General features: G+C 39.7%; 1 protein-coding gene across 2 annotated transcripts in view; it reads right to left on the bottom strand.

Moving 5' to 3' along the window:
• Positions 1-17,185, bottom strand: part of blnk (B cell linker) — a 38,810-nt gene extending 21,625 nt beyond the window's left edge. Inside the window, exons 1-2 of one of the 2 annotated variants that reach the window (XM_028007452.1) lie at positions 16,893-17,185; positions 16,700-16,762 (exon numbers count right to left, since the gene is read on the bottom strand). In XM_028007452.1, the coding sequence (XP_027863253.1) occupies positions 16,700-16,762; positions 16,893-16,961 (132 nt within the window). In that variant the 5' untranslated portion in view covers positions 16,962-17,185. The remainder of the gene's footprint in view (positions 1-16,699; positions 16,763-16,892) is intronic. The other variant, XM_028007453.1, reaches the window with a different exon arrangement.
• Positions 17,186-21,405: the final 4,220 nt, after the last annotated feature.

The raw sequence follows: 21,405 nt of genomic DNA, 5'->3' as shown, positions 1-21,405 counted from the left end.
AGGAACAGCTTAACACAAGAAAACCCCTAAATGGGTTTGTTTCACAGTCCTCTCCTATCCCAGTTGCTACCAAACCTTTTCCTTCCACTCAACTTTCCACTGATATTCTTATATACAGCAGTCTTTGAGCATCCAGCTTCTTTTATGATGACTCTTTGTGGATTTTACTCACTTTTTGAATCAAAATAAAGAAATGGATATAATTTTATAGATATTCTTATTTATTGAGCTTTACATTAGAAATTAAACTAATTTAAGCAGGTGAACAGTGAACGCAATATCTGCTTAATAACAGCAGATGGCAGCATATCTCTGAAGGCTATTCACAAACAGAGCTCAGTTAAACACTTAATGCACTGTTTGAAAGCTCATTTGAATTGCCTGCAGATCAGAGACACTTGCAAACATTATATTAATAAATTACATTTTCAACAATTGTATTATTCTTTTGTGGACTAGATTTACACAAACTGGAAGCTGAAATGCCTAAAAACCCACCACAAAAGGGACAAAATGCCAAACATAAATAAAAACATGTAAAAAAAAATGTATTTGGCTTACCATTTCAATTAATGACATTAAGTATTCAAATAAAAACATAACCAAAATGATCAAACATTGAAGAATTAATGTACCTGCCTGTTGCACTGTATTTTATTTTGTCATATTTCAACATGTGCGTTGTTGCAGGAAGGCAATTGTCACTCCTAAATGAAAGGAAAAATGATTAGGATAAAATATGCAACTAACCCTGCTAAATTATGTATTCCCCTCTTCATTCATAATTCATGGCTCCAGGTCGTTATTTGCTCTAAGTCGCTTCAGTTTCCAAAATTGCTGTAATGTGATGAAGACCCATGATGGCAGATTTCTGAAAGCCTTTGCATTGAAGTTTGAGGGATGAGCAACGACAGAAAAGTTTGTCTTCGGCTGGTTATGCTAAGATACAAATTAAATACAAAATACGTATCAATGATGTAGAAACTGGCCATTATGAGCCGAGTATGTGAGTATTAAATGAACGAGCAGTAAAGGGCGGGACCACCTGGCAGACCACTCCGGACATGAAGGGGGCGCTATTTCCTTTTATTATATACGGTCCCCCTTTTTTATTTTCTTTGACAGCTGACAGTATTCATTGATTGGCTCCTTATGGGCTCTTTGCACCTCAGCTTCCGCGTTTGGGCAAAAGCGGCTCAATCGTTTCTGATCTATTGAAAAAGGCTCTTTACACCGGGTGTTTGCAGGGCTTGTCCAAGGTAACAGTTAATGATGTACATCGATCCGAAGCCCCGACAAGTAAGCTGGAGAAAGGTTTTAAGATGTACGCCTCGTTATACACAGATACGAAGGTAAGTTTTACTTTCTTTAAACTTTGCGGCTAACATTAGCTTTAGCTTATGCTAGTAGGCAATATTCTCGGACATTTTTCTTGTAAAAATGTGCTATTTAAGTATCTAAACATTTTTCATCCATTCTAACAGACAATGTTTTTACCTTATGTTCAAGTATATTATGTGCGTTTATTGTCGTTGGTGTCAGAGACCAAGTAACGAGGATTTTACGGCTCAGACTTTTTGCTTCTGAAGCTTGAGGAACAACAAGCCCATAGCTTAACAGTAGAGCAGCTCTGGTGTCGGAGTTCTAGTTCAGCTAACTGTTCAGGTTCAGCAGCGTGAATTAGCAGCGATGCTAGCTAAAGAGAGAAACGGTGCAGCTGTGGTCAGCTTTCTGATGGAGCTGCTGTTTTGTGACAACTGTGAAACTCTGGACCTACATAATGTTAAATTGTGATGTTAATTTTATTTTTCATTTGGATTAAAGAGTAATAATAAAGTTTAAGCGTGGCTATTGATTTACATATGTCCAAAATGTTGCATATTTTAAAAAATAAAGTGCCAGGATGTAATTATAGTGAAATAATCAGCTGATCTGAACCTTTATCATTATGTCTGGGCCACCTATAAATTTCTGTAAGACAAAATGAAATATCTGGGTTTATTTTAGTCCATCAGAATCAGAACCCTCTCCATTGCTGAGTGTTGCTGAAAACGTCCACGGAGAATTGACCACAGCTGCTGCTGCTCAGGTCCTGCCCACAACCAGATAATGGAACAGATTAGATAATGGAAAAGCTTGCTGCCTGGTGTAAAACCAAACCGTACATTAACCGGTTAGAGCGCGACTTGCCAGTGGAAAAGCGCCTATTGTGTTCAACGAGTCAAATCCTTTGCGGTCCCAATTGTATCTGGTTCCGGTCAGAATACAATGAAGGACAAACAAAAATGTTGTGAATTGTCACAAGTCTATGATGTAAGATTTTATATCTGAGTTACATTAAAATGTTATTTTTTACGTTGTTTTTAGGCTGGAAACAGTCCGTCAGATCTGGCAACCCTGAGCTGTATTATCTCTAGGAATACGCCCATAGCATAGCTTGGAGCCCTTTAGGCAAAGCTTGTGATTTAATCATTTGTAAATCAGAGAGAAAGATCACTTAATACGAAAGGCTTTACCTCCTTCAAAGAACTGAACCTTGGCCTGAGAGAAACACTTAATCATAATTCTGGCTCACAGCAGAGCAAAAAGCATCTGTATAAAATCAGACTTAGCCTTTTGCCTTTTGACACAGAATGAAATATCAAATAGTCTACCCCAGTGGATACTCGGGTACTACTCCTAGCGTGAATTATTTATAGGAGTGTCTGTGCTTGTTTTAAATGAGACACAGCAGCCACTTTTTTTTTTTGCTCCACAGACCTGGAGTCTTCACGTTCAGCTTCATTTTTATTCTCCAAGTGCTTTTTCAGGTTATATCCAGTCCAGAACGTGATCAGAAAACACGTCCATGTGGCCCTTCACAGCTTGAATTCTTGGATGTTGTTGAAGAACGCCTTCTCTGTTTACGTTGTGAGAAACTTCAAGGTTTCTGGAATGGCAACCTGGCCTCAGGGTTCTGGTCAGACTAATAGCGATGTAGGAATGTTGATAAGGGAAAAAATCCCAAACTCTAGCTTTAAATACAAACTGCATTTATAAATGATTAAATTATATATTCTTTCTGATTCAATGTTAAATTAACCAGAGGAGAATTTGAACAGGCTTTGACTTATTAAATTAAGTCAATTGTTGTTTTGTATAGGACATTTGAGTGACGGCTGGGGCTGTAAGGATTTCTCGAATGATTCGAGTACCTTGATTATTAAAAATTCCTAGAGGAAAATTATCTTTCTCAAAGCTTTAACTTATGTTTTATTATTTAGGGTCATGCTCTGGCCGGGTGATTGATTATGTTGCGCAAAGCTCTAACTTCCACCTATGAGTTGTTGACGAAAGCTAAGTGTTAGCATCATAACATCCAATTTTCAAGTTCAAAGAAGATGAATACAAAAACTAAAAACTGGAGTATAGACATTTTTATAGAAGTGTCCTTGTGAGCCTGGTTGTTATTAAATTGAATATAATTTCAGATATTTGTCTAACCTTTCTTCAGGTTAACTTAGAAAGTGAGCTATTATTGTTACAGGTTAATTTTCTAAACTACAGAAAAGTTGATGTTAGGGATGCTCAAATGTGAAAAATTGGACTGATGTTGATATCCGATATTTATTTATACTGCTGCTATGGTGGAATTTACCAGTGTTTTATTCGATCAAATTTTTACTCAATTACTCGGTTAATCATCAGAATAATCAAGTTAGTACTTGATTACTAAAATAATTGTTTACAACAACCCCAGTGACAACACAGTTCAAAGTGCTTTGTGTCATAAAAAGTCATCAATTGTGAAGCAAGCAATAAACATTTAATCAAAATCAAGCCTCAAATATGCTGATCAATTTTTATGTCAATATTAATCAAAACCAACTCTAACCAGGTGGGTTTTAATGAGCTCAGTGTTTCAGCTGTTTTTCAGTCTTCTGGAAGTTTGCTCCAGATGTGAGCTGCATAGACGCTGAGTCTGCTTCTCTAGGTTTGGTTCTGGTTCTGGGAAATAGTTGTGAAAATACGTAAATTCAGCATGTTGGTGGAAATAAGCTAATTAGCTATTTGGAAGCAAACTGTTTTTGAGGTTTTTAAATTGTATAATGCGTTCTATGTTAACTTGAAGGGAAAGATTTCCAACAGGAATATTTTATATTTGTTGTCGAATATCAAAATTTGACATTTCCAATTTAGAAAACTCAACTGCAGGAAAATCAGAGGTCCACCACCAACCTGAGGCTTCACAATCCAACATAGCTGCCATCTAAAATTATGTAATAATTATGTAATAAGTCTAATAATCAACTGTTTATTTCCAATTTTGACCCAATCTTGGATAAGCACAAGACAACAGATGGATGTTTTTTATGTTTTTATTTCCTCTATAGGTATAATAGTTAGAGATGTCTGTAATTCAAATTCTTGTCCAATAAAACTAATTTTGATTCTGATTGATCAGCTAACAACCCAACATTTCTAAGTACAAACACCTGAGCTGGTATTATGCAGCTTAAACGCTGAACTAAAACAATGAAAACCTGGATTGCTAGTAGTGATAGTTTCCAAGCAGGAATTTAAATGATTTCTGTTCCTCTTCTGATTAAAATTGACCATACATGGAAAGAAAATAAAAAGCTTTTGTAAGAGTGAAATCTCGGTTTCAACCAAAAGCAGGCACGAGGAATGCGGCCATTGTTTCTGTACATGTGGTTTGCTGGTGAAATGTCAACCCAGCAAGTAACACTGCTATTCACAGGTTTGTTCAAACTGTTTTTTTTGTTTTTGGTAAAAATGAGTTTAATTTTGCAGCAGACAGAACAGTTTCACAGCTACATGCTCACGTTATTACCTCTGGTTCTTTCATCACCACTGCATGACGCCTCCTGACCCCCAACATGTTCACAGGGCGGCTTTAAACGCTCCCGAATCACCAATGTGACAAGCTAATTCCAGGGAGAAGTGTTTTATTTTTCCTTCCTTCATGACCCAAAACATTCAGTCCATATTTGTTGCTTTTCCATCATATTTCGAACCAAAATGAGGATAAAATTTGATTCAAGCAACATCTAATCCAGGAATGTCAAAACGTTTTGCTAAAAAAACCCCAAATGTAGCAACAAAAGTAGTTTGATATTTATTGTAGATCCAAAATTTTAAAGCGTTTTTATTTATGTATTTATTTTTGTCCATTGTAGATAGAATAAAAGGAGTAAATTTCCACCAAAAATTCAGACATTTTGTGATTAATCTCAGAATTTGTTTTAGAAAACTTATAAGAAATTTTTTGACATTTGAAATTCAGAAATGTTCTACTTTTTTGTAGAAATGTTCTGATGAAAATCTAAAAAAATAGTTTTTTAAAGAAAATTTCTGAGTTTTCTTTGACAGAAATGTACTACTACTTCAATTTTGCATGTTTGCTGTATTAAAAGAAATGCATCTAGTTTTCAGTTTATTTTGGGTTCGATTGAATAAATTTATTTTATCCAAGTTAAAGAAAGAAAAAAAGCTGCTTTAGGTGCAGCAAAGTTGACTTTTCAGTAAAAGTCCCTGGACAAACTTAGTTTTACCTTTTGTTATAAACTTGGTTATAAAAAGACGAATACTTTGTGTTGTACTTCATATTTTCCTAAGTAAGAAAATTATATTAGTTACAATTTTCACCCTGATTCCAAATTAAAAGTCTTTGTCTGCATCTACGGACCAAATGTGTATAATTTTTGAACTGCAGTCGGAGGCCTCACAAAATCAGTCCGAGGGCCACAAATGGCCCCTGACCCGCATTTGGACACCCCGGATCTAATCCATAAAAGCTGTTCCATCTTTTAACAGAACTACGGTTTACATTTTTAAAACATCTAATGTGAAACCCATCTCTTAACCTGGATGCTGTAATGCGTTTATTTAATGTGTTGTCATTGACGGGCTGTCCTCTATGACTGGCCTTTGTTTGTAGTGTTGATGTGATACACAAAAGCTAAGAGTAACTTCCTTACAAAGCTGCCAAACAGGCAGCGTCCCAGAGATACAGAGTGACACTTCTTTGATCTGCTACATGTATTTTCTTCTTACCTTCTCTACCTGTGTGAGCAAATCTGACTTCAAAAAGAGAGATTACCTTTATCTTCACTGTGCTGACTGGCTGTCGTCCTCAGCCCTGCTGTAGTACTCTGAATTAGACTGTATAAATCCACACCTTTCATTCTATCTGATAAACTGACAGGGAAAGTAAGAGGCTAACTTTGAATATTTTTCATGGCAGAGCCAGCTGCCACCATAAGCTAACAATCTAAGGTGTATTTCAGGTCTTTGTATATAATAATCAGTAGGAATTTTAGAATAATTTTGGACATTTTATCACTTATTGGAACTTTTTTTTTTCCAAAGTGGAACTCAAAGAGATTATGGTGTACATAGATGAACAGACTGAACTTATATGGCACTTTTACGGTTATTGTGACCGTAAAAGTTAACGCACTAAAGCCAAAGTGCTTTAGTGCATTAACCCAGGCAGGGGCGCCTTCGAGATATTATCGGAGGATAAGCCCAAAACTATCACTGCACTTGACCCACAAGAGCACAACCACATTTCTAACACGCATCATGTGCGTGTCGCACAAGCCTAAAGTTTGCAGCTGATCAAAACGCTGCTGCTCGCATTCTCCCTGTTTAACTCTCCAGCAGTTTTAGCGCAACGTTCAATAAAAGCGTGGCAGATGTTACAGTCGGCCAACCGGGTGAAATGTTTCCTCTTCAGTTTGCGAAACCACAAAAGAAAGCCGACCCCCACCCATCAGAACTACGTAGTGGTAAAAACTTAGGTGAGGTCCACTCACCCCTCTTAGAACTACGCTTATTCATTTTTGGCTTACGAAAAGTGAGCCAAGCTGCCAAATAAATAAAAGTAAACTGACCAAAAACATTTAGTTTTAAGACGGACACATGTCCCTCCCAGTACAAGGCGTACAAGGCTACAAACAATGTTTTGACAGAAAATTTCTTTTTTCTCCAGAGTTTTGTTAATAATAAAGAGGGTTGGATAATAAAAAAAAACAACTATTCTTTTAAACTTAAAGGAAAATTTGAAGATATGCACAGTGCATACAGCTGCAGGCGCTAGCTACTGAACCCAGGGGCACATCGACATGTGACAGTTGAAAAACAACAACTCTACCCACTGAGCCACGGTCATCCCTTATGTACTCTTCTTGGCACAAATAGTAGAACAAAAGTAATAGTAGAGTGAAACTAGTTGGTTTCCTTGGAAAGACAGGGCTATTAAGGATAGTCCATAAATTTTAAATAGGGTTCACTTCTGGGCCAGACGCTTAATGTTGGTCTACTTCCTCCACTCAACAACCATTCAACTCTGCCAACCTTAAACCTTGTGTATGTTTTGATGTGAGGGGAGGAGAAATGCTTCATATTTCACACATTTTGCAGTGAACCAGAAAAAACAGAACCTTACTATGAAGCTACCACCACCATACTAAGTGTGTTAGTCTGGTAGACACGGTTTGATTGGGGACCAGAGTGGCTAAATTTGTTGCTTTCACACTGCACTGTGTCAAACAAACCACAACGTTTTGAAAAACCTGTTCCCCTCTTCGCCTGTGGTGGCGCTGCATCATTGACCACTGAAGGAAATGACACAAAAACATCTGAAGAAGACATTGAGCACAACTTCATTCTTCACAAAATGTAAACAAAAATGAAGTGGCGTCAGATTTTAGTGGTTGTAAGATTATTATTTTTTGTCTTTGCCAAAAGACCACGACCCATTTCTCCCACTAGCTCTAGGCTAGCATGTTTGTTTTGGTTGTATTTACCCAGAATGCCCTGCGCTGTAGTCCGCTTTCTGCTTTTGGAAACTGCGCCAGAGTTCACTTCAAACAAACTCTGGTCCGCCTGAGGCTTGCAGGTGGACCAGAGTTTTTATTTTTTGATCCGAATCAGAGTCTGATTATGCATTCACACTTCTCCAAACAAACCAAACTTTCTCAGCAAACAAACTAGAGACTGATTAAAGAAGATTCAGCACGGCTGGTGTGAATGCACACTTAGAACTGGTGCAGTCTGATAACTTTATGTATCATGTATGTTGGCTTTAGAGGAACAGGGAGCAGGCAGCTTTATATCAGAAATGATTTAATGAAAGATAATGCCAAACTTACCAGCAGAGTTCAGCAAAGAATGTTTAGAAACAGGAAGTGAGACTGATTAATTGAATAAATTATATCTGAATGGAAGCATAAACTGAGCTAACTGAGTAGAAAAATGGCAAAATATAAAGACACCACCACTATTAAGAGATGAAACATCAAATGTGACAAAAGAGATCAGGAACAGATGTTAAACGGAAAACAGAATATAAATAAAACTCATTGCAACTAGTTTACTAAAAATAAAAAACAAAAGTATAGCTTAAAACCGAACCTAAGCCAACACAAAAAGACCTAAAGTGCAGAACAAAACCTTACAATTAAGATGAAATCCTTCAGTTTGGACTTTAATCGAATTTCCATAAACATGCTACTCGCTGTCCCTCATCTGATTATAAAACATTTCTCCAGAAGGTGTTTGTCTTGTCCATATGGACAGCCTCAATTAAGCATGAAGGTGCTGATTTTTCAGCATTGACACATTTCCTTGTCAGCACAGCGTTATCTTTGGGAAGTCTTGGACATCATGAGACGTTTGCTTTAATCATAACGGGACTGTTTGGGTCGGATGGTTGAAACTGGGACACAAATGAGTGCTGCAACAGGACAAGATGCAAAACAATCATTAAATCTGATTCTGGAATAGTATTTGTATGGACTATGCTGAAAAACTAGGTTAAAACCAGAAAACCAATTAGATTTACTGAACTCCATCTTATTTATGCCTTTAAAAGGTGTTGAGTTTCTTGCTAAGAGAAACTTACTGATTCTTACTTGTAGTTGGATCAGTGAAAAACTGATAAATTTAAAACTGCAGGGCATCAAATTCATGTTTTTACATCTTTGACGTTACATTTTTAAAATCACTCAAGCTCCTAATTAATCCAACAAAACTAATAAATGTTTCTTTTTGCTTTTCTCCTGAAATCTCCGCTCGCTGAGCACCCAGCTGCTTTACATTGGTTAAAACTGAAGCCTTCCTAATTATGCATGATCTGAGCTTTCTGATACTGGAGATGAAATAAAACATGTAGAAATATTCTCGCTATATCTCTTCCTCAAATAAAACATGGAGTTGGAATGTCTCAGGATTTTTCTACATCACACGTCCATTCTGGGCCGTTGTTAGATTTTCGCAGATGTAACACAGAATCCTGCCAGAATGTTTTTGCAAAATAAAGGAACAGACATTTGACTGCCAGACGAAAATTCAAGCCGCTGAAAAAAGAACTGTGTGCCTTAAAACCAAGTGTCTTTTACAACAACACATCCAGCGGAAATGTAGCTTTTAAATTTTACTGCAATATTTATACTTTTGTACAATAATCCATCCATCCATCCATCCATCTTCTTCCGCTTATCCGAGGTCGGGTCGCGGGGGTAGCAGCTTCAGAAGGGAGGCCCAGACTTCCCTCTCCCCGGCCACTTCTTCCAGCTCTTCCGGGGGAATCCCGAGGCGTTCCCAGGCCAGCCGAGAGACATAGTCCCTCCAGCGTTTCCTGGATCTTCCCTGGGGCCTCCTCCCGGTGGGACGTGCCCGGAACACCTCACCAGGGAGGCGTCCAGGAGGCATCCTGACCAGATGCCCAAGCCACCTCAACTGGCTCCTCTCGATGTGAAGGAGCAGCGGCTCTACTCTGAGTCCCTCCCGGATGACTGAGCTTCTCACCCTATCTCTAAGGGAGAGCCCAGCCACCCTACGGAGAAAACCCATTTCGGCCGCTTGTATCCGCGATCTCGTTCTTTCGGTCATGACCCAAAGCTCATGACCATAGATGAGGGTGGGAACGTAGATCGACCGGTAAATCGAGAGCTTCGCTTTTTGGCTCAGCTCTCTCTTCACCACGACGGACCGGTACAGCGCCCGCTTGACAGTAGACGCTGCGCCAATCCGCCTGTCGATCTCCCGCTCCCTTCTTCCCCCATTCGTGAACAAGATCCCGAGATACTTAAACTCCTCCACTTGGGGCAGGACACCCCCCCTGACCCGGAGAAGGCACTCTACCCTTTTCCGGCTCAAGACCATGGCCTCGGATTTGGAGGCACTGATCCCCATCCCGGCCGCTTCACACTCGGCTGCGAACCGCTCCAGCGAGAGCTGCAGATCACGATCTGATGAAGCCAAAAGGACCACATCGTCTGCGAAAAGCAGAGATGAGATCCTGAGGCCACCAAATCGGATCCCCTCAACACCTTGGCTGCGCCTAGAAATTCTGTCCATAAAAGTGATGAACAGAATCGGTGACAAAGGGCAGCCCTGGCGGAGTCCAACTCTCACCGGAAACGAGCCCGACTTACTGCCGGCAATGCGGACCAGACTCTGACACCGGTCATACAGGGACCTGACAGCCCGTATCAAAGGGCCCGGTACCCCATACTCCCGGAGAACCCCCCACAGGGCTCCCCGAGGGACACGGTCGAACGCCTTCTCCAAGTCCACAAAACACATGTAGACTGGATGGGCGAACTCCCATGCACCCTCCAGGACCCTGCCGAGGGTGTAGAGCTGGTCCAGTGTTCCACGACCAGGACGAAAACCACACTGCTCTTCCTAAATCCGAGGTTCGACTGTCCGACGGACCCTCCTCTCCAGGACCCCTGAATAGACCTTGCCAGGGAGGCTTAAGAGTGTGACCCCTCTATAATTGGAGCACACCCTCCGGTCCCCCTTTTTGAACAGGGGGACCACCACCCCAGTCTGCCAATCCAGGGGAACTGCCCCCGATGTCCATGCGATATTGCAGAGTCGCGTCAACCAACACAGCCCTACAACATCCAGAGCCTTAAGGAACTCCGGGCGGATCTCATCCACCCCCGGGGCCTTGCCACCGAGGAGCTTTTTAACCACCTCGGCGACCTCGCCCCCAGAGATTGGAGAGCCCAACCCAGAGTCCCCAGGCTCCGCTTCCTCAGTGGAAGGCATGTTGGTGGGATTGAGGAGGTCTTCGAAGTACTCTGCCCACCGACCCACAACGTCCCGAGTAGAGGTCAGCAGCACACCATCCCCACTATAAACAGTGTTTGTGCTGCACCGCTTCCCCCCCCTGAGACGCCGGATGGTGGACCAGAATCGCCTCGAAGCCGTGCGGAAGTCTTTCTCCATGGCCTCTCCAAACTCCTCCCACGCCCGAGTTTTTGCCTCAGCAACCGCCCGAGCCGCATGCCGCTTCGCCCGCCGGTACCCATCAGCTGCTTCCGGAGTCCCACAGGCCAAAAAGGCCCGATAGGACTCCTTCTTCAGCCTGACGGCATCCCTCACCGAAGGTGTCCACCAACGGGTTTGAGGGTTGCCGCCGCGACAGGCACCGACAACCTTGCGGCCACAGCTCCGATCGGCCGCCTCGACAATGGAGGCACGGAACACGGTCCACTCAGACTCCATGTCCCCCACCTCCCCCGGGACGTGTTCGAAGTTTTGCCGGAGATGGGAGTTAAAGCTCCGTCTCACAGGGGATTCCGCCAGACGTTCCCAGCAGACCCTCACAACACGTTTGGGCCTGCCAGGTCTGACCGGCTTTCGCCCCCACCACCGGAGCCAACTCACCACCAGGTAGTGGTCAGTGGACAGCTCCGCACCTCTCTTCACCCGAGTGTCCAAGACATACGGCCGCAGATCCGATGAAACGATGACAAAGTCGATCATCGAACTGTGGCCTAGGGTGTCCTGGTGCCAAGTGCACATATGGACACCCTTATGCTTGAACATGGTGTTCGTTATGGACAATCCATGGCGAGCACAGAAGTCCAGCAACAGAACACCGCTCGAGTTCAGGTCGGGCGGGCCGTTCCTCCCAACCACGCCCCTCCAGGTCTCACTGTCGTTGCCCACGTGAGCGTTGAAGTCCCCCAGCAGAACAAGGGAGTCCCCAGGAGGAGCACTCTCCAGTACCCCCTCTAAGGACTCCAAAAAGGGTGGGTAATCTGAACTGTCGTTCGGCCCGACAGTCAGAACCCGTCCCCCCACCCGTAGGCGGAGGGATGCTACCCTCTCGTTCACCGGGGTAAACCCCAACGTACAGGCGCCGAGATGGGGAGCAACAAGTATGCCCACTCCTGCCCGACGTCTCTCTCCCTGGGCAACTCCAGAGTGGAAGTATGTCCAGCCCCTCTCGAGGAGACTGGTTCCAGAACCAGAGCCATGCGTCGAGGTGAGACCGACTATTTCTAGCCGGAACCTCTCGACCTCACGCACTAGCTCTGGCTCCTTCCCCACCAGAGAGGTGACATTCCACGTCCCAAGAGCCAGTTTCTGCAACCGAGGATCGGACCGCCAGGGTCCCCTCCCTTGGCCGCCACCCATCACACAATGCACCCGACCCCTTTGGCCCCTCCCACGGGTGGTGGGCCCATGGGAGGGATATTTATACTTTTGTACAATAATATGTGATTTATAACATAGTGAAACAATCAGTTCTAAATTCTTTGGCAGGCCATTTAACATAAAATCAGCTTGGTTTTTTGTCTTAAAATAAAGGAATCTTTCATTTCAATTGTATAATTTTATTTATAAATTCAGATTCTAATCAAAGTAAATTTATTATGTGAAGAAAAAGGGGTGTTAAAAAGCAAATGTTTTAAAGCATTAGGCCTGTCATAATAACAAATTTTGCTGAACGACAAATTGTCCCAGAAGTTTTTGCAATATACTATATTTCCATTTTGAGACCAAATGGTAAAGGCATATCAATGCAAAAAAATACATTCTCAAAGATCAATAAACATTGAATTCTAATGAACATTTAGCACTGAAACTGGAAGACATTTTAAGTACCCAAATAAATAAACAATAGAAGCAACAAATAAAATGAATTATGAAGTCTCTAAATAAATTGTCCTTAAAATATTGGCTAGTTGAGACTAAAGCATCCGACTGAAGACTTTTATCAAGTTCTTGGTAGAAAGAGAGAAATTATTGAGCTCATTTTAATTTGTCATGCAATTAATTGATTTATTGACTATTGTGACAAGCCTAAGACTGACGGCACAATTATTGGTAAACTGCCGATCGATTCTTTACCAACAGTTCACTTCCTTAGCTGCAGTACTGCATCTTGTTTTGGTACCTAATCATACGTTCTAGGCTAAGATGTTTTTTGTACCCAGATAGCAGTTGAGCAAAATTTCTTCCTTTTTTGAATTTTGCAATAATACAACATATTAACAAAGCTTAACAAATCCAAACAGCCCTACTAAAGCTAAGGCTGTGTAGATTATTTTTGCAAAGTTTGGCATAGTTTCTCATGGTTACCACCAGAATGGGAATCAAAATAAAAGCGACACGACATCCCCGAAGGTTTGCTCCTTTTACTTATAAACTAACACTGTCTGGATTACATTCAGTCAACGCGGACACACGTTGTGGTGCGTTTTGAATGTCTAGAGCTCCGCAACTGAAGCGTTTTGAGCATCCGACGTTAGAGTTTGAAAAGCTGAACTTTTGCCGCTGGGCAATGTGTGTCAACCAATCAGAGAGACTCCGCTATGTAACTATTGGCGGCTGTAGTTGGTGTCCTGCCAGGAGATGAAGGCACGCTGCGGGTTCACAGATCATCAAACTGGGCTCAGTTGAGACGAAAACAGAGCTAATAGCGACCCTCGACAGCGCCCGTCTAGCTTGTGAAACCCACGAACCTCACAACACCCTTGAATTATCTGGTGAATTCAAACACTCGCATGATGGCCACATTCTGTTGAATTCAGTAAATAAAACCTACATACTCTCAATATTTCATCCGCCATTGTTCAAAGTAACCAGGAGAGGAAAAACAGGCAAGAGGCTCCTTCTATAGAGCGTTGGGCTACTATCACCTGTCGTTGCTAGTTCAATAAAAACTGAACACAACATGTTCAGCAAAGACATCTGAGCCTCTGTTGTGATTGCAGAAGCTGTCACTACGTAATATTTTGGTGCCACTCTCTGTTTCATTCACCACTGTACAAAGAGACCGGCAACGGAAACAACGGCTCGTCCCAACGCGCTTACAGAGTGATTTTGATGCAATTTACACTTATCTAGAGTGAAATGTCAAGCGTCTGACTTCAAAGTGCAAACTCGTTGAACTGGAAGTGTTGGACCCGTTTTTGGCGCACGAAATGCATTCGGTGTGAATGCAGCATTAGAGCGCCAACGGTGCACTGATGAAATAAGTTAGACTGAACCGCAGTGCAGTGTTTGTTGGCCTAATAGGGCTGAATCTCTCTCTCTGATAGGTATTGACTGGGATCTATCAGTCAATATCTCTATGCTTATGTATTTTTCAGCTCTGCTCTGGCACCTGGCTCATCAAAGCCTCTGCTCTGAAACATTCATCATTTTTTGACTGATCATATTTCCTGTTGAGTCTCCTTTAGGAGAAATAAGCCTGTGAGACATAAGGCGCAGCTCAAGGTGAGTAAATAATATGAAAAAAATAATACATTATTGCTGTCATGTGGAGTGTGACAGGTAGGATGTATACATTACCCTGAACTTGTTCATTTTATAAGGTCACAAACATAAAGATCAGTGTATTTTTTCACATTTTCTGGGAGAAATAAACATTTTGGGGGAAAAAATGGTTGCCTTTGACCATCCTCTCCTTTTGTTCTGATACTGCTAAATAAAATCTAGTGACACTAACCAACTTCAAAAGTATTTTATCTGTAAATGATGTCCACCTGAAAGTGATTGTCAGTTCTGTGAACCAATGGACATTTATAAAGTAGATTATACAACAATTAGCACTGCATGGCGGCTTGGAGGTCTCAGTTTAACTCAGAAGTCTAATTTTCCTAAAAGGCAAAAAAAAAAAAGAGTAAAAAAATGCCAAGTGGAAAACTATATATCATACAATTAATATCATGCCAGAATATATGTGGCATGAGAAAGATGGAATCTAATTTACCCCATTTTCAATATAAAACATGGTAGTGGCAGCATTATGCTGTGGAAATGTTTGTCCTTAACAAAGGAAGTCTGTTCTGATTTGATGGGAAGCCAAAAAAGACTTTAGATGGCAGTAAACCTACAACCAGAGATACAGTGGAGCGGTTTAGATCAAAGCATATTCATGTGTTAGGACGGCCTAGTCCAAGTGCAGACCTAATTCCAACTGAGAATCTGTGTCAAGACTTAAAAATTAATCCATCTTACTGAGCTTGAGCTATTTTGGAATTAAGTAATGCTGATAGAAACCCCACAAAAAGACTTTTAGCCTGAATTGCAAAGAAAGGTTCTGAAAATAAAAGCATGCCACACTTTATAGATTTTTTATTTGGAAAACTATTCATTATCTTACAAAACATTGTGGTAGTCTATCGCACAAAATCATTAATGGACAAAATCATTAATGATTAATCGCTATTTGATTAATGCCAACAGTTAATAGAAATACATATTTTCTACCGTGGAAAACTAGAACATCACAGTTAGTTGATGTCAAATTAAATTTCTTTCAGTTTCAGCTGAAATCATCATTTCTGGGAAACAACACAAATGTGCAGTGAATACAAACGCAGCCAAAGCGATGAAAGTGACTCTCAAAGCAGAAGTTGCAACAGATTTACTGACTGCCGTAAGAGGAAGGGCAAATTGTGGGAAGTAATACAAGCAACTGTGTTCGGTTCCGTCATGGTTGTAGTCGTGCACTGCCCCGTCTGTTGTCCCACGCGTTTGCAGAAATACACACAAAAAAAAAGCTGAATGAAAATGGTACAGAACGAGTTTAGCCTTTTGTTATTTTTAGTGATTTAATACAGAAATCCCCATTTTAATAATTTGCAATAGGGGAGTCAAACATTTTCAGTTTCAGTTTGGGCCACATTAAGATCATGAATGTTCTTAAAGGGCCAGAAAGTATCAATAAACCAACAGTTGGAACTATTTATAAAATAAATAATATTGAGCATCTTTTCACACCGATCAGTCCGTCCAGAATTTCAAAATTTTTTGTGATTTTTTTTTTTTCTCTCTAAAAATCAGAAAATAAAATTTTTCTTTTGTGATTAAATTTTTTTTTTTTTTTGAAAATCAAAACGTTTCTGATGTCAATTTAGAAATATTTGCAAGAAATTTTGAAATATTTGCGCTTAGGCATGATAAATTTCTCTCAAATAATCAATGGCAGACTAGAACTTGAAATAATTAAACCCGAGTCAGAAATGTAGAAGTTAAATATACTGCCACCCTCTGGTGGGAGTTGGCATCACTTCATGTTCTTGACCATTTTTCAATACTCATTTATACACAAAGGTAAAAATTATGCAATTTGTTGATTTTGTGTTCATTTCCATGATCACAGTGAAATTAGACATATTGATTAATGTAGTTTGACAAGTAAAGAGAAAAAACCCACTTTGATTTGATTAATAAAATAATATTTAAGCACATTACTGTTGCCTTGAAGGCTCTAATTGTGCATATCTCAGCCGTTTAAAGGCCACATAAAAAGGATTTGTCAATTTTAATGTTAAAATAAAACAAAGTGAGGACAACTAAATGTAGTTTGAGATAAAACTTTTTTTTTCTGCAAAACTAATGCAAGAATAATAATACTAGCAAAAAATAGACTCACCAGAAGTCTGAGTCCGTCAATCTTTAATCTGGTCACAGTTCCGGCGCAGTCTTGCATGTTATTCTGACGGTAATCGCAGAAAAACGTTATCAGTAGCCACATCCTGTCAGTCACTGTTTAATTCTTCAAATGTTGAGGGAAATAGATCCCCGCCATCAGCTGTAAAACGTTTTGTTATTCCTCTTAAACCCACCTTACACATAAAAAGCGCCACTTTCATGTGGTCCCACCCTTCACACTCTTCTCTGGTCGGCAGGTTCATGTCTGCCGCCCCTGGGAGCCTCTAACTCCTGACGTTGTGGTTCCAGAGCGAGTTTCCACACACTGATGGTCCAGCGCTGCTTCAGTTTGAAGAAGTACAGGCACCGAGGTCACCTTAGAGTAAAAATAGATGCCCAGTCTCATTCTTCATCATACATATATATCAAATGTCCTGGAACTGTAACTAAAACACAAGTGAACATTTCCCCATTGACGGTCTTACGGCATCAACGAAAGGGAAGCTGGAACTTCCTGAAAAAATATTCTATATTAAAATTGCAAGAAACCAAATGTGTCACAATAACAGGGTTTACTGTTAGGCAATGTAATATGAAATGGAGTTTTTATTTTGAGCATACTCATTATCCTGCTAATCAGCACTAAATGGACATTTCTGTAGATTTTGCAAAACCCAAAAGATTCTAAAAACAAAAACAAGTTGAATCCAAGCTTTGTTTACATCTCAAAACACATAAAAAATATAGAAAACGACATTTTTTAATTATAAGTCTAATACTATCATCAATATTCAAGAAACATTGACTGAAAATAAGCTCCTATATCTTGCTTAAAAATTACTTGTAACTTACTTTCATCAGTGTACATCAGTTCACTAGAAACTAAACAAAACAACTTGATAATATTTTGTTATAGCAGTGAAAATCTCACAACACACTCAAACTCAAAAGTTAGTTATTTTGTAATGTACATCGGCATGCCCGCATTTTCTCTAGGTTTAAAGAGATAGAAAGAAAAAAATCAACAAAATGTGGAAATCCTTGAGAATTGTTACTTACAGGGAATCCATCATGCAACAATTCTCAAGGATTTCCACATTTTGCACCTTTTTATACTTCCATGTGAGTCTAAACTGATTCTTAAAACAAACCAAGCATTTAAAAAACAACAACAAAAAAAACACTCATCTGTTTTTTTGGCAACAAGTTAATGATTTTTGGTGTTTTATGGTTTCAAAAACCTTCTGATTGTTAAAAGACATTCAACAGGCAATGTGCTCTTACCTGGCCTACATTTGTACAATGACTGCTGGAAAAGATATATAGATAAATCTTTATTGTCATTGTCACAAGAACAACGAAATTTAAACCCCACAGAGACTAGTGTTTTATTGTTGACTTACCATACAGGAACCACTTGCTGCATTCTTGGTCATTGTGCAGGAGGCTCTACTTCTGCTTTTCAAAGATGTACAGTTGCATAATTGCACATTTTAATTTGAGAGTGTAAACGTTGAGTTTCGGGGGCGTGGCCAGCAGCAGCTTATTTGAATTTAAAGAGACAAGACACCCTGGAACAGGCCATTCTGAAATGGACCAGGCTAAAATCTCATTATCTAAGAATGATTTTGTGAAAAAAAATGTAGTGATTATGTTTTGTATAGACCATAAATCCTAACCAGATCAAGGAAGCATAATAGGTCCCCTATAGGGCCATATGAAAATATAATAAAAGCCAAATATAATATTTTAGCATTACGCCTCCACTTTCCACCTCTAAAAGGTTGAACTATGGTTGATTGTAGCTCCTTTTGAGAATCAGCATCAGATGCACTCGCTTCATTTCTCATCTTAAAGAGAAAAATCTGCTTGTACTCAACAAGTGGTACACAAAAATAATCTAGAGGAAGTGCATTCCTCAAATATAACTTCAACTGCAGAGTTTGACCGTGTGAGCATCACGTTTACACCGTGTACCAAATTATTATGCAAATTTGATTTAAGTGTCATAAAGATTACATTTTTTGTTGTGCTATTAAATTTATATTGTGTGTCAGAAACACAATATAAGAAGGATGTTCCACATTTTTAAGCAGGCCACAGGTTTCAAGCAACATGGGAAAGAGAAAGGATCTCTGCTGACAAAAATCATCAGATTGTGTAGTGCCATATGACACGGTATGAAAACATTAGATATTAACAAAAACTGAAATGTTATCATTGTACTGAGAAGAGATTTGTGGCTGTTTCAGAACAAAGATGGGTTTGTACAGATAAAGGCAGAATGAGGAAGGTTTCTGTTAGACAAATTCATTGGATTAAGAGAGCAGCTGCTAAAATGCCCTTACAAAGCAGCAAACAGTTATTTGAAGCTGCTGGAGCCTCTGGAACCTCAAGGTGGAGGATCCTCCAGAGGCTTGTGGTGCATCAACCTACTATTGGGCCCCTAACCAGAGCTCACAAGCAGAACCAGTCACAGTGGGCCCAGCCGTACATGAAGATTAATTTTCAAACAGGCTTGTTCACTGATGACTGATGTGCAACCCTGGATTGTCCAGATGGACACAGTAGGTGATTGGGGGTGGATGGTCACCACGTCCCAACACGGCTGTGACGTCAGCAAGGAGGTGGTGGAGTCATGCTTTGGGCTAAAATCATAGGGAGAGAGAGAGAGAGAACTGGTCGGCCCCTTCAGAGTCCCTGAAGGTGTGAAAATGACCTCAGCAAAGTATCTGGACTTTCTGACTGATCACTTTCTTTCATGGTTCAAAAATAAGAGCCGAACCTTCTGTAGCAAAATCATCTTCATCATGACAATGCACCATCTCATGCTGCAAGGAATACCTCTGTGTCATTGGCTGCTATGGGCATAAAAGGGGAGAAACTCATGGTGTGGTCACCATCCTCCTCTGACCTCTGACCTCAACCCTATTGAGAACCTTTGGAGTTTGATTAAGCAGAAGATCTGAGGGTTTAATGCAGTTCATATCAAAACAGCAGCTCTGGGAAGGTTTTCTGACATCCTGCAAAGAAATTCCAGCAGAAACTTTCCACAAACTCACAAGTTCAATGGATGCAAGAATTGTGCTGTGATATCAAAGAAGGTCCTATGTTAACATGTAACTTGGTCTGTTAAGATGTTTTTGATTGAAATAGCTTTTGATTTTAGTACATGTGACCATTTAATGCTGCACATTCAAAGAATGACCTTTTGCAGTTCTTTATAATCCTTAAAATGTTTAGAAAATCTGCTGTGCATAATATTTGGAACATTTTGCATTTTGAGTTTTTTATTTTTGAAAAAAATACTGTTCTCATGGGGAGCTTTGTTCAGTAAAATTAGATTTATACTGTAATAGTTCATGACTTGAAAATTATACTGACCATCATTTGCATTGACCATTTAAGAAAATCTGAGAAAATATCACTAGCATAATATTTCTTTACACAGTGTAGATGATTGGTGAAGTTTTAAGATTTGAAATTAGTAACTAATTCAGTGGTTATGCTCAGCTACTAAACTAACTCTTTGGCTGAAGCGGACTTCCTGTTTGGTGGGTTTCACTCATGCAAATGTAAATTTATAAATGTGAAGAATGGGGATGTGGATGAAATACAAAAATATTGGCAGACAATGTTAAAGTATAGAGGGGAAGCAAAGACTGGCATTTTATCGGCCAAAAAAATCTCAAAATACTTTAAAAGATGAATTCAAATGACCAAAGGAAGTCATGCGATTTTATCAAATAGTTTTATTTAGATCCAATTGGAGTCCAAGTCTTAATAGGTAGACAGTTTGGGCCATCTACCAAGACCAGCTGAGGGAAAAGAAAAACAAAGAGAGTACACAATGTTAATGGCAGCAGCTTCATTAATAACTTTGTCTAAGAAAGATGCAACTAAACACAGAAGCACTTGGCAAGGAGAAACAAATGACAACATGGTGTTAATTGCAGCAATAATTGAAAATAATGCATAAGCAGTGAGTAGAGGGAGTACAAATTTAGTAACCGACAAGAAGCTCTGCTTGCCAATTTGTCCAACTGTGGCAGGTGAAACTAAAGGAGTGTCACACTTTACTCTCAATATGCATATTTTTGTGCCAGAAAAACAAACTAAAACTGAAAAATCTGAATCAAATTCAGCTTTTTTATTGGTTTATTGCTTTATTTTTTAAACAAAAAGAGGCTTTTCAGTCACGTCCACTAAAACAAGTGTGAATATTATTTAAAAAATTATTATTTCAGTTGCACAGTTCACAAAGTGAAACACATTATCTTGATTAATTAGACAGACTGAAGTAATTAAGATGATTTTCTGCTTACAGCTAATTAAAACACAACAATTACGATTAGAATATTACATCAAGCCAATAAAAAACATTTTTAATACAGAAATGTGACATTGCATATAATTGTGCCTTTTTTACAGGAATATGCTAGATGGATTTGTGGAAGATTATTTATGAGACACAAAGACTTTAGTGATCGCTTTCATTACAGAGGTGAGCAGAGTAGCCAAAAATTACACTCAAGTTAAAGTAGCACTACTTCAACATATTTTTACTCAAGTAAAAAGTGGCCATCCAAGAAATTACTCAAGTAAAAGTAAAAAAGTATGTGGTAAAAAGTATACTCAAGTAACTGATCAAATTATTAATATTGGTTAAAAGGTTCTAGTTCTTTAGGATATTATTTCACTATCAAT

Source organism: Xiphophorus couchianus, chromosome 22 (assembly GCF_001444195.1).
Source record: "Xiphophorus couchianus chromosome 22, X_couchianus-1.0, whole genome shotgun sequence".
NCBI lineage: Eukaryota > Metazoa > Chordata > Actinopteri > Cyprinodontiformes > Poeciliidae > Xiphophorus > Xiphophorus couchianus.
This window is presented reverse-complemented; position numbering and strand designations above follow the sequence as displayed.